This window comes from Mastigoproctus giganteus, chromosome 4 (assembly GCF_048544385.1).
Source record: "Mastigoproctus giganteus isolate SK-2022 chromosome 4, ASM4854438v1, whole genome shotgun sequence".
NCBI lineage: Eukaryota > Metazoa > Arthropoda > Arachnida > Uropygi > Thelyphonidae > Mastigoproctus > Mastigoproctus giganteus.
Window position 1 is genome coordinate 32,604,712 of NC_143578.1, and position 16,531 is coordinate 32,621,242.

At 36.2% G+C, this 16,531-nt stretch overlaps 1 protein-coding gene across 1 annotated transcript in view; it reads right to left on the reverse strand.

Annotated features, from left to right (window-relative positions):
* The window catches only part of LOC150086583 (epidermal growth factor receptor-like), a 296,301-nt gene that overhangs the window by 12,456 nt on the left and 267,314 nt on the right, over positions 1-16,531 (reverse strand). The window contains exons 24-25 of the mRNA XM_090371468.1: positions 9,181-9,256; positions 3,710-3,856 (exon numbers count right to left, since the gene is read on the reverse strand). Coding sequence (XP_090227594.1) covers positions 3,710-3,856; positions 9,181-9,256 — 223 coding nt within the window. The remainder of the gene's footprint in view (positions 1-3,709; positions 3,857-9,180; positions 9,257-16,531) is intronic.

Consider the following 16,531-nt stretch of genomic DNA (forward strand, 5'->3'; position numbering starts at 1 on the left):
TCATTTCTAATTTCTTGGATGTTATTTTCTTCTTCTAGTACAACTTCTGGCCATATTTTGCGCTAAACTCCATTTAAGCATTTCTTAGTGACTTCTTTCCAAGAACTATCAATGTTTTCAATTGCGTTTTTAATGGTGTAGTTTTTCCAAAAAGTTTTAACTGTCATTTCCTCTTTATCCTGTAGTTCAGTTAAATTGCTTAATGTTCGACGCAGATAATAAGCTTTAAATGATGCTATTACTCCCTGATCCAATGGTTGAATCAGGGAAGTTGTGTTTGCTGGAAGAAACACAACTTTGACAGGAATGCATGTGTCCAACGTGTTAAGATCAGTAGGATGTCCCGGAGCATTGTCTAACAACAAAAGAGCTTTTTCTTCAAAGTTGTTTTTTTGACAATACCGTTTTACTTCAGGACAAAAACGGTTAACAAACCAATCAGTAAATAACTCCTTGGTAACACACGCTTTTCTATTTGCTTTCCATATTACAGGTAAATTCATTTTTATGTTACCTTTTAACGCCCTCGAATTTTCTGAATGGTAAACTAATAACAATTTTAATTTATAATCGCCAGAGGCGTTTGATCCAAAGAGTAACGTTAAACGGTCTTTGGCTGCTTTGAACCCAGCAGCTGATTTTTCTTCAATAGAAATGAAGCTTTTTGTTGGTAGCCGTTTCCAGAACAAACCGCTTTCGTCAACACTGAACACCAAATTTGGTGGAAAATTTTCACGTTCAATTATTTCCTTTAGTTTTTCTGGAAACTTATTTGCAGCTTCTCCTGTTAATTTTACACTATGAATCCTGGCCCGTTTTTTTAAATTTCTCGAACCAACCACGAGAAGCCCAAAAGGTTTCCGTAATTTCTTCAGTTTGTTTAGATTTCAGGTGATTAAACTGGAATATTTTTTTTTATGTTAAATGGGGCTTGAAATTGCGGACTTCGTTATATCGAAGCTTCGTTATCAGAGGTAACGTTAACCGAGGTATGCCTGTATATAATTTTTCATTTTAATGCTGTCCAATACTAATAATATATTCATATAAAAGTAATACTTTCCACTTTACTTCATATATCTCAACCTAATAATGGATCATCTTTGCAAGGAGCAAGCTTCTACAGCATCAGCAAAAAAAATGCTACCCACCTTATCTATCTGTCCTCTGGCTGAAAGAAAATTTTCACATATCTATTCTGCACCATACTTTTTCAATTTAAGTTAGTGTATCCTTATGTGTTTTGTCCAAGAAAGAGTAAGGAAGCAATTAGCATTTAACCGGCCTCCAGCCCACCAGAGTTTCCCCAGTAAGGTTATGGCCAGTCGGCCTCTGTCGATATTTTATTTATTTATTTATTAATACACACAATTTACATACATTCATTTCATATATATACAAAACTTATATAGGTTTATATACAATTATATATACATTTCCATCATCCAGGTGTATGTATGTATTTATGTAGGTTACTGGCGGTTTCCAGGGTTCCCCCTATGTCCGCCGTCTATTAAGCGGTAGTTATTGCCAGCAGAATTGTAATGATTCATCTAAAGAGAACGACTTGAATTTTGAATTTTGATGCGACATCAGTGACTATTTTGAGTTTAAATTAGGTTTAGCCGCGTTTTGCTTTGGGATTACTATTTACACCCGCGCGTGCGAGGAGTTTAAGTTTAGCGTTAGTTTAGTATAGGGTGACATGAATGCACTAGGGAAGAATTAAGTTTATCGCTAGTTTAAGTTTTGGAAGTTTGGAAGGCGCGAGATAGAGTAGTATGGCGTACTACTCTGTCGATAGACAGAGTAGTACGCCATACTACTCTATCTCCATACTACCTCTATCGATAGAGAAAAAGTATGAAATTGTGAAATGCTTTGAGTGAAATGAAAGAACGTGATATTGCACGTGCTACAAGGCCTAAATGAGGCAACGCCAAGAATAATTAGAAAGAATGCAGAGAAAATAAAACAACTTTCATAGCAGGAACAACTCAAAGTGTAACAAAATCCATTAGATCAAGACACAAAGAATTGGAAGAGATGGAACAGCTGTCATTTATATATTCAGAATTTAAAACAAATACACCAACCGTTTAACTATAGTGGTTTAATACTGAAAACTATAAAATGTACCAAACGATACTGCACTGTAAAATAATATATGCAAAAAACTGATTTGTAAAATAAAATGTACGATAAAAATTAAAATATACCATAAAATATAAATGAAATATTTAAAATACAATAAAATTAAAAGCGATAAAACATTGACTGAAGCTTTCGGGGGCTTCCGCCTCCTTTCTCAACAACAATGATGTTTAAGCAACACATCCTTAAGTAACAGGCTCACAGCACACGTGGCTGACCAGGCGCATGCTCAATATTTTTTGCATGTGAACCAGAACCGTAAGTGGCTGGAGAGTTTGTGGATAGGCTCGTCTGAGAACAATAGTATGAATAGGGACAGGGGTGTTCGATTTCACCCCCTGCTGGAGGCCGTGGTCCTTGCAAAAGACGAGCGTTTTATATTTCCACGCTCCCAAGCCGCTTCCGGTTCTGGTTCACATGGAAGAAATATTGAGCATGCGCCTGGTCAGCCACGTGTGCTGTGAGCCTGTTACTTAAGGATGTGTTGCTTAAACATCATTGTTGTTGAGAAAGGAGGCGGAAGCCCCCGAAAGCTTCAGTCAATGTTTTATCACTTTTAATTTTATTGTATTTTAAATATTTCATTTATATTTTATGGTATATTTTAATTTTTATCGTACATTTTATTTTACAAATCAGTTTTTTGCATATTATTTTACAGTGCAGTATCGTTTGGTACATTTTATAGTTTTCAGTATTAAACCACTATAGTTAAACGGTTGGTGTATTTGTTTTAAATTCTGGATATGTATTACTCTCTCAACCTTAGAGGCCTTTTTGAAGAGGCTGTCATTTATTATTAGCCTTATGGTGCAAGGAAGCCTGAGGCTTATGCTGCATCTGCCAAAAAAAAAAAAAAAAAAAAAAAAAATACCGTGTTACCCTGAGAGAGAGAGAGAGAGAGAGAGAGAGAGAGAGAGAGAGAGAGAGAGAGAGAGAGAGCAATCACCAAGAAAGCAAGAAAGAGAAGAATGATGATATCCAGCTCAGGACCCTGGGTGTGCCAAGCCCATACTCACCAGATGTGAGCTCCTGGGACTATTTGTTTGGATAGAAGATCAAACAGAACAAGTTTGCTTACAATAGAAGCAAAAGTATTAGCAATATTTTATTATGTAATGATCATAATAAAATACGTATTTCATTATGATCATTTATTGAGTTTGGTAATGTTTTGGTTACAAATGTGTTCAATCTTGGGTGGTTGGCACCTAACCCTATTTTTCCCATAGGGCCTGTTATTTATATTGCATGAGGGTTTCTAGGAACACAACTATCATGTTATATGAGGACTGACTGTATGTGAACACACCTAAAAAAAAAAGTGATTTTTTTTTTTGGTGTGTTCACATACAGTCAGTCCATTGGAAGGAATTGGAATTTTTTTTCCCTTCCAATTATCATCTCATTTCCCCCAATTCTTTCCAAAGTGAGGGTGAAATCCATCAACTACCAACTCTTGAATATCTTAAAATATTCCACCAAAGAAAAAAATTCAGTTTTAAATTTATATTTTTCCAACAACAGACTAAAAATTAATAAAATAATTACTTACACTTAATCATGATCATATAAACATCAATGGTGCATATAGATGGTTGAGGTAGACGCTCTCCTTTTTCTAAAAGATCTGGAACATCTCTTGCAGAAATATTTTCATATGGGCGACCACCATATGTCAAAAGTTCCCACACAGTGACACCTAAAAGAGGAGATGTTTTAGTGAATAGTAAAGACTGATTATGACAGGATAAGTAAAAATCATTAAAATAAAAATCTTTCCACAATTAGAGCAATTTTTATTGGTGTTATGTGGTTTAAAAGTACTCAGTTTTTAAATAAGTATTTCAACCATTACAATGACTATTTTAAAAATGTTAAAAAGAAATGAGCTTTTTGAATATATTTCAGGATGTGTTTTATAATGTATTTTGTAAATATATTTCAAAAGACCATAACTACATGCGTTAAGGAAGCACTGGATCAGCACAGCAAAAATCCATATGAAGGCTAAAAATATCCCAAATTTTGATAAAAAGAATTTTATAAGCTCTGGGATACAGAGTTTACATTCCAAAATTGATCACAGACTCAATGAGGATGATCCATTAAATAATTAGAAAGAGCAGAAAGAGTGTCTCTGGATGTGCAAAAAAAAAAAAAAAACCCAATTTTCAAGACCAGTGGATATGTTAAGTGACAATTGTTTATTTGGTCACTCAAATATCGAAACTGAAAAGAAATTAAACTCGCTCCTCAGACTAAATTTGACTGAAATTTTGAGGAGATTGGACCGTTTTTTTCAATGGAAATGTTACTTCAGACAACTATATTACTATTAAAAGATTTTAGTCATTCTAAAATTGAAGGAAATGATCTATTTTTAGTATTATTGTATTATTCCAGGAAATCTCATATGTTATTTCCATCAAAATTATAAAATTTCTAATGAAAAATTGCAAAACAAGGGAATCAAATGTCCTTACACTACTGAGTAGCTACCCAGTTCACCAAATTTAGCTCCCATAGATCCCTCCCTGGTGCTATTTAAACGACAATGACTATTCCAGAAATTTAAAAGACTGACTGTTCCAGAAAATCTCTCCAGCAGAGAACTTAAACAATGATACGATTAACTGAAGACTTTTCCAAAACTGATTATGTGTTATGTTCAGAGTGTGAAAAAATGTACAAAAAGGCAGCTTTCATGCATCAAAGCTAAAGGATGCTATTTTGAACTTTAACATAATTTTCAAATGGCTATAATTTTCTAGAAAACTTAAGTGTATCTGACATATCTGAAACAGCGATATTAAAGTGGAACAAGTAAATACGTTGGCTGCATTAGGGTAACAGAGTAGAAACAGGTGCATGTATACTTGCATGTACACCAATGTTAGGAATATAGTTAATAAATCTGATCGGTTTGAAGTGCTTATCAAGACATCAAAGGTGAATATTGTTGGGATATCAGAAACATGGTGTCACACAGATATAAGGAATGCAGAATTGGAATTTTGGGAGTACAATGTGTACAGAAAGAATAGGAAGGGAGGAGGGGTTATGCTATTAGTTAAGAAACACATAAAATCTAAGGAAGTGCATCCAATTGACATTGGTAGACAATACAATATTGATTCAGTTTGGTGTGACATAAGCACTGGGAAATGGAAAATGAGAGTAGTTGTGTGTTATACGCCTAATGAATCTGATGAGTATAATGAGCAATTGTGCAGAGAAATAGAGTGGGCCAGTAAATCAGATTGTCTTATAATGGGAGATTTTAACTTTCCAGATATTGACTGGAACTTGTGGGTTGGTCACTCACAAGTTCCAGTCAATATCGCTAGCAAGACTTTTGTGGATTTATTGGAGGATTGTTTTCTACATCAGCATGTTCGGGAGGCAACCAGAGGGGGGTAATACTCTTGATCTCATAATCAGCAGTGATTATTCATGCATTAAGAAGTTGCAGATAAAGGAACCACTGGGTGATCACAATGTATTAATATGGGAATTACTTAAAGATGTAACTACCATCAAGGGTAAAGGGAAGGGCTTTTGCTTTCGTAAAGGTGACTAAAGGGGTCTCATACAGATTTTAAATTCTATACAGTGGGATCAAATGATGATGTTACCAACATTGAATTCCAAATGGGAAGCCTTCAGGGACTTAATCTTGGAGGCTACTAGGCTTTTCATTCCAACTAAGAAATACTGTTCAAGGTTTAGGCCAAAATGGATGTCAGATGAATTAATGAGGCTTGTGGCAGAGAAGAAAAATGCATGGGATTCATATAAATTATTAGGCGACACAGAAGCCTATGATAGTTGTTGTTGTTGTTTGGTTTTTAGGAACATTAGCAACTAAGGCCCTATTTCTCCGGGGATATGTAGTGGTCGTTCCCTGACCTTTCCGCATCCTCCGTATTTGGTGGTCACGGGCTCAAACCCCAGTCTAATCAAGAAGCATGTGCTATGCACTGCTGCTACTGCCCACCGATTATGGAGGCACCATGCCTATGATAGATAAGCTAGCATGTAATCAAGGCACAAAGGAGGTTAGGCAGGTGAAGGCAGTTTACAAGAAATCTTTGGCAAAAAAAAAACAGCAAAGAGTTCTTTACTTATGTGAACTATAGAATGAAAGGGATGAATCAGATTGGGCCACTAAAAATAGATGGGTTGACTATTGATGATCATGCTCAGTTAGCTGATAAATTGAATGAGTATTTTGCATCTACATTCATTCATGAGGAGTTATTCAAGGAGGGGAATTCCAGAAGGTTATCAAACTCTAACAGGAAGCTAAGTGATTTTGTAATCCCTGAGAGCAAAGTGGAGGAGAAATTGTTGAAGTTAAACATAAGGCACTTGGGGTGAATGGGATCTATCCAGTTATATTAAAGGAGACAGCAAAGGAAGTATGCAAACCCTTAGCTATAATTATGAGAGCTTCCTTGGACTCAGGGGAGGTCCCATGGACTGGAGGGGTGCAAATGTATCACCAATTCACAAAGGGGGTTCAAAAGGTGACACAAGTAACTATAGACTTGTTCAAAAGGTGACACAAGTAACTATAGACCTGTTCAAAAGGTCACACAACTAACTATAGACCTGTTCAAAAGGTGACACAACTAACTATAGACCTGTTCAAAAGGTGACACAACTAACTATAGACCTAGACAAGACTGCAGTAAGTATTCCTGCAGTCTTGTCTAGACAACATTAGTTTGTTAAAGGGAGGTCTTGTTGGACCAACTTGATTGGATACTATGATGTAGTCACATAGGAACTGGATGCAAAAAATAATTTTGATATCATATACTTGGATTTCAGGAAAGCTTTTGATACTGTTGCACATGGAAGACTGCTGTACAAATTTGAGAGATATAGCATTAAGGGTAAGTTGCTACAATGGATAAAGGGATGGTTGAGTGGGAGACGACAGACAGTGGTGATCAATGGACACTGCTCTTCATGGACGAATGTTATTAGTGGAGTTCCCCAGGGTTCGGTGCTGGGCTCATTGTTGCTTTGTGTATTCATCAATGATATTTATGAAGGTTTATCAGGCTTAATGTCCAAGTCTGCAGATGATACAAAGGGTTGTTAAGGACAGGAAAGACAATATGCTACTCCAACTGGATCTAGATAAGTTGGGCAAATGGGCTGAGAAGTGGCAACTGAAGTTTAACATTGACAAACGCAAAGTACTGCATATGGGTAGCAATAACCCAAGAGAAACGTTTGAACTGTGTGGTACTACACTCAGGGAAGTAGAAAGTGAAAAAGACCTGGGGTTACTGTGCAGTCAGATATGAAGTTTGCTGAGTAGTGTGCAGACAGGCTTGCAGAGCAGGTCATGGAGTCTTGTCAATGATATATAGGAATTTTGCTAGCAAGGACAAGGAGGCGATTATCCTGTTGTACAAGGCAAAGGTCAGGCCACATCTTGAGTATTGTGTACAGGTCTGGAGGCCTCATTGTTTGTTATTGTTATTTGGTTTTTAGGAGCATTAGCAACTAAGGCCATATTGCTCCAGGAATATGCGGTGGTCATTCCCTGACCTTTAGGCATCCTCTGTATTTGGTGGTGACGGGCTCGAACCCCGGTCTAATCAAGAAGCGTGTGCAACGCACTGCTGCTCCTTCCCACCTGGCTACGGAGGCGCCTGGAGGCCTCATTTTAGGAAGGATATAGAGTTGCTAGTACAAAGAAGGGCAACAAGATTGGTGAGAGGAACAAAGGGGTGTGCTTACGAATAAAGGATTAAGTTCTGCAAGTTGCAGCATATGGAGACTAGGCACCTGCGTGGTGATCTGATCGAGGTGTATAATACCTTGAATGATTTGAACAGGCTCAATGCTGATGGGATACTTCCGCTTGCTCAGATTAAGAAACTGAGGGGGCATAGTTTCAAATTGAGGAAAGGTAGTTGTAGAATAGATGTGTGGAAGTTTGCCTTTAGCCAGCGGGTAGTTGATTGCTGGAAGACACTTCCATCTGTTGTGGAAGTTGATAGCTTAAATAAATTTAAGGCTGAACTAGACAAACATTCAGAGTGACCGGATGGGTGAAATTGGAAAGGGTTTTTTTTTTTTTTTTTTTGGCTGTTGCTGTAAAGCTTGCTTTCTTGCATTGTTTGCCTCTACTAATGCTAAACAGTGGATAATTCAAAATAATTTTCCTGATTAGAAAAAACCTATAAATGCATACTGAGAAGCAAATTACATTAACATAGACTAAAATTTTTGTGTAAGTGAAGCTTGATATATGCTCCTCTCTATAGAATATCTGCATTTTCTGGAACATTCTCCTCCAAAGAAATAAGGGAATAAGATTGGATAAATAAGCTGGCCAAAAGTTACCCATCCAATGTAACAAAAAAAGTATTTATTACAGTACTTTGCAACTGTGTTGTCCACAATAAATTTTCAATACTATGCAAAAGAGAAATACTCATTTTGCTACCAATTTCACCATGAAAAGATGCAAGTACATAATATGCTCTCTTAGTAAGTTACAAACTTTGATTAATGGCTGAAAGTTTATAATGTGCTTTAAATGAGTCTTTAATATGTTCATTGCCAGCTTGAACTAGATACTTTATGAACCCGAATTCAGATATTACAGGATCAAGTCAATTGGGATTGGTGAGGGCAGAGAAATTTTTGGGCTCTCTTCTTACTAATGCTGAACTAATCATCCTATGGTGAAGGTTGCTTAGCAAAAATATCTGGTTTTTCTTGTAAAATTGGGAGAAAATGGTTGTTAAAAGTCAGGTGGTTTTTCATCCAGGTGAATCAAAAACCTCTTCATGTGCATAAGCATCAATGCACTTAATGTGTTAAATAGGTTTTGCTGCAATAAATTTCTGTAATTGGGAAGATCATTTTGAAATACCTCACATATATGAATTATATATAATATGTTCCTTTCAGAGTGAAGCAGAATGAATTTGAAGTTAATCTTATTATTATTGGTACAGATAATATTATTAAAATTTATAAAATCCTTCTTACCAAATGCCCAGACATCACTTTTATGAGTGAATATGCGATGTTGAATGCATTCCAGAGCTAACCATTTTATGGGCATCTGCAATTTTAAAATTATGAAATCAATTTCAATAAAACTCAATTTAAAACAATGCGATAAGTGTAATACAATCTGTCAGCTACAGATAAGGAAATGATATTTCCATGTAAATACATTTTTAGGAAAAAAAAATTGTTCAAAGCTAAATTAATGAAATGATATACAGTCACTTCTGCTATAGTGCATATTTTCACAATGCGAATTTGCCCCAATGTGATTGATATATTAGAGAACAATGCAAGTATAACGTGATTTCTGCGTTGGCTTATGTGAGATTTTGTCTGTGAGTAACACCAGGTGAATGAAAAACCTGGCACCAAGCTGAACATCATGACCTGTGCAGCAATACACACAAGTTTATGAAGCTTAAAGAATGTCAAATGTGTGAGAGCTATATTTCCCATTACTGTAGTTGTATTGGTCGGAGACACACTGTTGTCATTTGCCGTATCCACAAGATAACATAAACAGGTGATATTGTAGGCCGACTCATGTTTTCAGGAGCTCACATTTTTCTGTTTGAACAGAAATTTCGTGAGGTGTGATAGCATGAGCAGAGGAGCACATTTCTAGAGGTCACTAGCATAAAACAATAAAAAAAATTTGCAATTCCCGGTTTATTAGGATTTTCTGTTAGTGCAATCTATTATAAACAGGTAGTAAACTCTATCTTATTGCATATGCGATAATACCGATAGCTGGAATTCTGTAGGCTATTACGTTATTATGGTGAAATATGATTTCCCTTCAAGGAAATCGTCAATCACATAAAAAAAAAAAAAAAAAACTCTCCATTCCTATTTTTTAAGCTTCATAAACTTGTTACTCCATATTTCACTTGTGCAATTTGTGCTTGCCATGTTCGTTGTTATTGATTGCTTATTTATTTTTTTTTTTTTCACTGTTTTGAATTTTACAATCCAAAAAAAAAAAAAAAAAGGTCAGGAAACAGAAATATCAATTGGTATTCATATATTACAGTATTAATTAAACAATGTACATAAGTGTACATTGTCTCCGATCATTACAATTTGGTCCTTGAAGGTGTCACAGACATTCTCTTAGGTATGCCAGACAAGCTGTACTGGCTACCTGGGAGTCTAAAATGTTGATGGAACTGATATTCAGGTGACATTCAAGTCAAGTAGACCCAATTTCGGCAAAATCCAGATGATCTGTGACAGCCAAATCCTCTGCGTGCACCTTCACGATGGTGGGACTGTTAGTAATCCTGGTTATAACCTCCATGCACAAGCACACTGTGGGTGACCACCTAGGTATGAACCAATGTAAGCAGGGGTCGAGGTGTGGCACCCACACCACATGGAGGAATGCTGCCCCTCTGTGTTACCAGGCAATACTAGGTGGTAGATGACTCTCATCAACTGGTGCAATACCACCACTTTGCTTATTGGAGGCTTGAAGTGGTGGAACCCATGTTTAGTCTCCAGAGCTAAGTTCCGGTTAACCCTTCCCATGTCCTCCATCATGCAGTATGACTGATGACTTTTGAGGTTATGATGAACATCATGGCAAGATTCAATCTTCCTTACATTTTGAGGGTACGGCTCTAAAACGGTGTGAGCAGGCCAGCCGCTAGTTAGTACACTGGACTGAACCTATTAGTAACTCTTTAGGAGGCTTCCGGATCAGCTAGTGTATAATCTTGCTACCTCTACTCTGCCAGATAGTGACTGGAGGGAGTCCGAGTAGTGTGTATGCAGGGTTCATTGTTGAGGCCACGTTATGTCAAAGATCTAGGTATAATCTTACCATGTGTAAGATTATAGTATAATCTTACACATGGTAATGTGTAAGATTATAATCTAATCTTACACTAGGTATAATCTTACTACAAGAATACCGGACAATCCGAAACATACAGCCAACATGCTTGATCTTTTTCTCACAAACAACCCTTCTAAGTACACGGTCGAAGTGAGTGGTCCTTTAGGTACCTCAGATCACAACTTGGTGGTTGTCTCTTCTCCAATGGAGCCTTTATCTCATGGCTATTCCCAACCTCGTATTGTTTGGCATTACAAGAATGCAAAATGGGAGGATGACCTGCGAGATTTTTCTTCTTTTCCTTGGTTGTACTACTGTTTCAAAACTTCTGATGTCAACGTTTGTTCAGATCATGTCAGTGAATTATTCTTGTAGAAATGGAATCCTTTGTTCCACTTTAAAATCTCGTCCTTTATCTAAACCTTGGTTTTCCAATAAATGTGCTAAGTCTGTTCAAGAGAAGAATGTTGCATATCGTAATTGGCTTGTTTCCAATTCTTCAGTTTCATTTTCTGCTTACACCAAAGCTCGCAACAATTGTAAAGCAGTCATTAATCAGTCAAAACTAGATTTTGAACAGGGTAAGAGTAGAAAACTTGCTTCTTGCCTAATGGTAGCCGAGCATTCTGGTCTCTTGCTATTGGCCGCAACTTTTGCCCATCTCTGCTCCCACTTCTGTCAAAACCATGTGGTTCTGTTGTCATTTCAGCCAAGGATAAAGCTGACCTGCTAGCATCCCATTTTTCTTCCAACTCATGTATTAATGATCTTGGAAAAAAAAAAAAACCTCCCACCATTCCCAACATGCTCCATTCAATGCCTCCTGTGGTCTTCCATCAAAAGGATGTCAGAAGGATTTTGATGAATCTCGATGCTAAGAAAGCTCCAGGTCGTGATGGTATTTTTCCACTTATTCTCAAAACCTGTGCTCCTGAACTTACTCCTGTTCTTTGCCACCTTTTTTCACTTTCTTATTCGAAAGGTGTTTCTCCTTCTGCTTGGAAATTTGCTCATATCCAGCCCGTTCCTAAAAAGTGTGACAAGTTCCTCCCATCCAATTATCGTCCCATTGCAATTACTTCTACTCTTTCTAAAGTAATGGAGAAATCAATTAACTGCCAACTCTTTAAACTACCTAGAAACCTGTTTGATCAATGATCGCCAGTATGGATTCCCTCAGTGTTGATCCGCTGGTGATATTCTCGCATATGTTACCCCATTTATGGACAAATTCAATGGAAAAGTTTGGTGAAACACAAGTGGTTATCCTTGACATCTCAAAGGCTTTTGATCGTGTTTGGATAAAGGTATCCTAAACAAGCTTCCATCTTATGGTTTCCCAACTGTTTTTTGTAATTGGTTATCCAGTTTTCTCTCTGATCGCTCACTGAGGGTGATGGTAGATGGCTCTCTGTCTTCTAACTTCTCCACTAATGCTAGTGTCCACCAAGGTTCAATTCTTTCCCCACTCTTTTCCTGTTGTATATTAATGACCTTCTTCCATTGACTGGAAATCCTATTCATAGTTTTGCTGATGATAACACATTGCATTCCACTTTCCATTTTGAAAAATCTTGCCCTGCTCAATCAGCTTCAACTTCTCGAATATCCGCTACCAATTCCTTAAATGCCGATCTCTAGGTAATTCTCCAGTGGGGCAAAGACAACTTAGTTGATTTCAATCCTTCTAAAACTCAGTCTTGTCTTATATCTCGCGAAAAGGATTCTTCTGTTCCTATTCTTATCTTTGGTGACACTCCGATTTCTAGGCAAAATGATATCTCTTTTGGGGATTGCCCTAACTTCTAATCTCTCTTGGCACAAGCACATTACAAATATTGCTTCCTCTGCATCTAAAAAACTTGGTTTACTCTTTTGCTCTCGGCATTACTTTTCTTCCAAACAGCTGTTCATGCTGTACAAATCGCAAATCCACCCTATCATGGAATATTGTTTCCACATCTGGGGCGGTGCCCCCAAAACCTCTCTTAGGCTTCTAGATTCCATTAGAAGAGGGCTGTTAGGTTAATTAATGATTCCTCTCTAATAGAGTCTCTCCACTCTCTGACTCATAGACGTACTGTTTCTGTTGCATGCTGTTTCTACAGATACTTCCATGGGCTCTGTTCTTCTGAATTGGCTTCTATAATTCCTGCTCTCTCTTTCAAAACAGTCCGAACACGTGCCGCCACCAGCCAACAATCATTTACTGTCCAACTTCAAACTCACAGAACCAACTTTTCATCTTCCTTGTTTATTCATTCAACTGCCGTTTTCTGGAACAGCCTTCCTTCATATGTATTTCCTGAAAATTACAGTCTACAGAAGTTCAAGTCTAAAGTCAACAAATATCTTATTTTGTCTTCTCAACCTCCAACCCAAGCATGGTACTAAGTACTATAGGTTTTAATGGCTCTCGCGTTTGGGGTTTTCATATAAAAAAAAATAAAAATAAATAAATACAAGATAACTTGTCAAGGTAAAGTGTTATATTTACTGTAATAATTTATTTATTAGAAATTTAAGATGTTTTAACCTGTGTTAGCAATTTTATTGCATTTCTAACTCTTTTTAGTGTTTTACTTACCACACATTTTTTTTTTTTTTTCATTGAGTGCTCTGCCCCGTCCCTATTTTCCTCATAAGCCCTGTTTTTAATGCGCGAAATACCATAACGCGGAGATTTTTAGGAACACACATACTGTGTTATAGCAGAACTGACTGTATTACATAAGCCCGATGTGCCATTTTTTTTTTTTTTATTTCAGAAAGAATCTTCCATAACATTCATAAAATGCCGTCAGTGCAGCTTATTAACTGTCAATGCAGAATAACAATTCCCACAATAGAGACATTGAAAACAATGTCTATATTGTGGAAATTACAGTCACTAGATAACAGGCCTCTAACATGTGCTGTCACGTTATATGTTTCCCTTTGCACAGTTTTGTGCAACCTCTCACATAAAACAAACTACTCTATAATTAGGTACTAATAACTACAACTTTTTCTAATTTTCCCAAAAGGAATTATGAATCACAGGGAAGATAATTAAGCTAACAAATTTAATGTTGCATTACAGTCTCTAGCTACAAGCTATTTTTAGAAATCCATCTTTTACGATACTTTAAGAATGTGAAAAACTTTATAAACTTTTCTCCACTGCAGTTGCATCATCATATACTGCACTTGTAGACTGTTGAGCCACTGTTTAATTTTCTGCAGCTTAATTTCTATTAGAAATAACAAATTGCATGATGTATCATTCTAAGAGCATATAAGGAAGAAATAATTGCCTCGTATGTCATAATAATAATAAAAGATAAGACTTTTTTAAATATTAAACCATATGTGTATCCTTCAAAATGTCAGCAATTTCTTTAAGTGCACTGATTTAGATTCATATATTATTAATTTTATGATTAGGTTAGCAATTAAGGATATTCTCATTTCCATTTCAAAGTTTAGTCCCTCCCACACGTTTGCCGATTCAATGTGACATATTTGCAAAAAAATGTTGGAAGATGCTGCTGTAAACCAACCTTATTCTTTATTTTGATTCTCTGCTTTCAGAAAACTATATAGTAAAATCAGATATAAGCTGTCAACTTTGGCAACATTGTTTTATACAATATGCTCACTGAATCAAGTCAACTTACATTGCTATACCCATGAAAATGCACTTTTGATGCATAAATTACACCTAATAGCATAGATAATATATAAAAAAAATAAATAATTAATCATAAACCAGGTACATATTTTTTCAATAAGCCACAGCAACATACCCATGGTTTATGGAAACATGAAGTATATTGGCCATGCAATTTAGTACAAGTTCTGCAAAATTTTACAAAATTATGTTATTTTAAAATAACATAACTTAGTAAAATTTGGCAACCTTTTCTATTTTAAGTTTTGCACATCTATAATTTTGTACTGCCATTCAAGTTTAGGTATACAAAATTAAAAATAGAAAAAGTTACCAATTTAAAATAACAGTTTATGTAACAGTTCGCAGAACTTGCATTAAATTATCTGGCCAATCAAAATATTTTGTGCTTCCATAAACCATGGTCATGTTGTGGCTTCTTGAAAAGATAATATCCTTGGTTTACGAACCATATCTATTCCATTAGGTGTAATTTATGCATCAAAAATGATGCATAAATAAATAATTCTCATTATTTATTATTACTTATTCTCAGCTCTTGCTGCTTTGTGCTGGTCAGAGCATGAGTCCTATATGTTCTACGTATTCATCATGTTTTCTTATCCATTCTAGGTGGTAGATGACTTTCATCAACCGGTGAAATACCACCACTTTGCTTATTGGAGGCTTGAAGTGGTGAAACCCATGTTTAGTCTCTAGAGCAAAGTTTCCGGCGCACCCCCCCCCCCATACTTCTCCTTCAACCCATGCATGGTACTAAGTACTATAGGTTTTGATACCTTTCGTGTTTGGGGTTTTCATAAAAAAAAAAAAAAAAAAAAAAAATTTGTTAGCCACATTTTCATTTTCTCAGTAAAATTTCATAGAAAGCCCTCTAAAGGCCTTTTCCCATCCCCATCTTTACCCCACAATTCTTTACATTGAGGCAGGTGCACTGGTATCTCACTGTACCAAAACCATAACTTTCATTCTCCTGTACTCAAATTCTAAATAGTAATTGTCTGGCCTATATATTCCAATTATATAGGCTAGTTTACATTTATACAACAGCTAAAGCAATAATTCCTATTATATATATGGTTGTCAATGATGTTGGAGCCGATAAATGCAGCCAATGTTGAAACTGGAAGTAATCACAAAATGATAATTACCTCCATTAGAAAGAAGAATCAGTTTGGTTATCGTGGAAATTTTTGACCAGCAGCCCAAAGGGATAAATAAAAGTTATTAACACTAGGAAATTTAAAAGCCTATCATTTTTATTACTAAATGTAGGGTATTCTTTTAGGATAGTCACAGTTTACTGTCCTTGACTGTGGGTTATTTGCATTTCTTGATTGTAGGTTTTAGCTGTGGCATATGATACAAGAAAACAAGCTTATGCAGCATCAGCCAAAAAAAAAAAAACATAATAATAATAATAATAATAAATAAATAAATAAAAAAAAAACACACATCCCATTTCACTCATCTATTCACTCCAAATGCTTGTCCAGTTCAGCCTTAAATTTATTTAAGCTATCAACTGCTACAACACAAGATGGAAGTCTGTTCCAGCAATCAACTACCCACTGGCTAAAGGCAAATTTCCACACATCTATTCTATAACTGTCTTTCCTCAATCTATGTCCCCTCAGGTTCTTAATCTGAGCAAGAGGAAGAATCCCATCACAATTGAGTTTGCTCAACCTGTTCAAGGCCTTATACACCTCAATCAGATCACCTCGCATGTTCCTAGTCTCCAGGCACTGCAATTTGTAGAACTTAAGCCTATCTTGGTAAAAGCACCCTTTTGTTCCCCTCACAATCTTGTT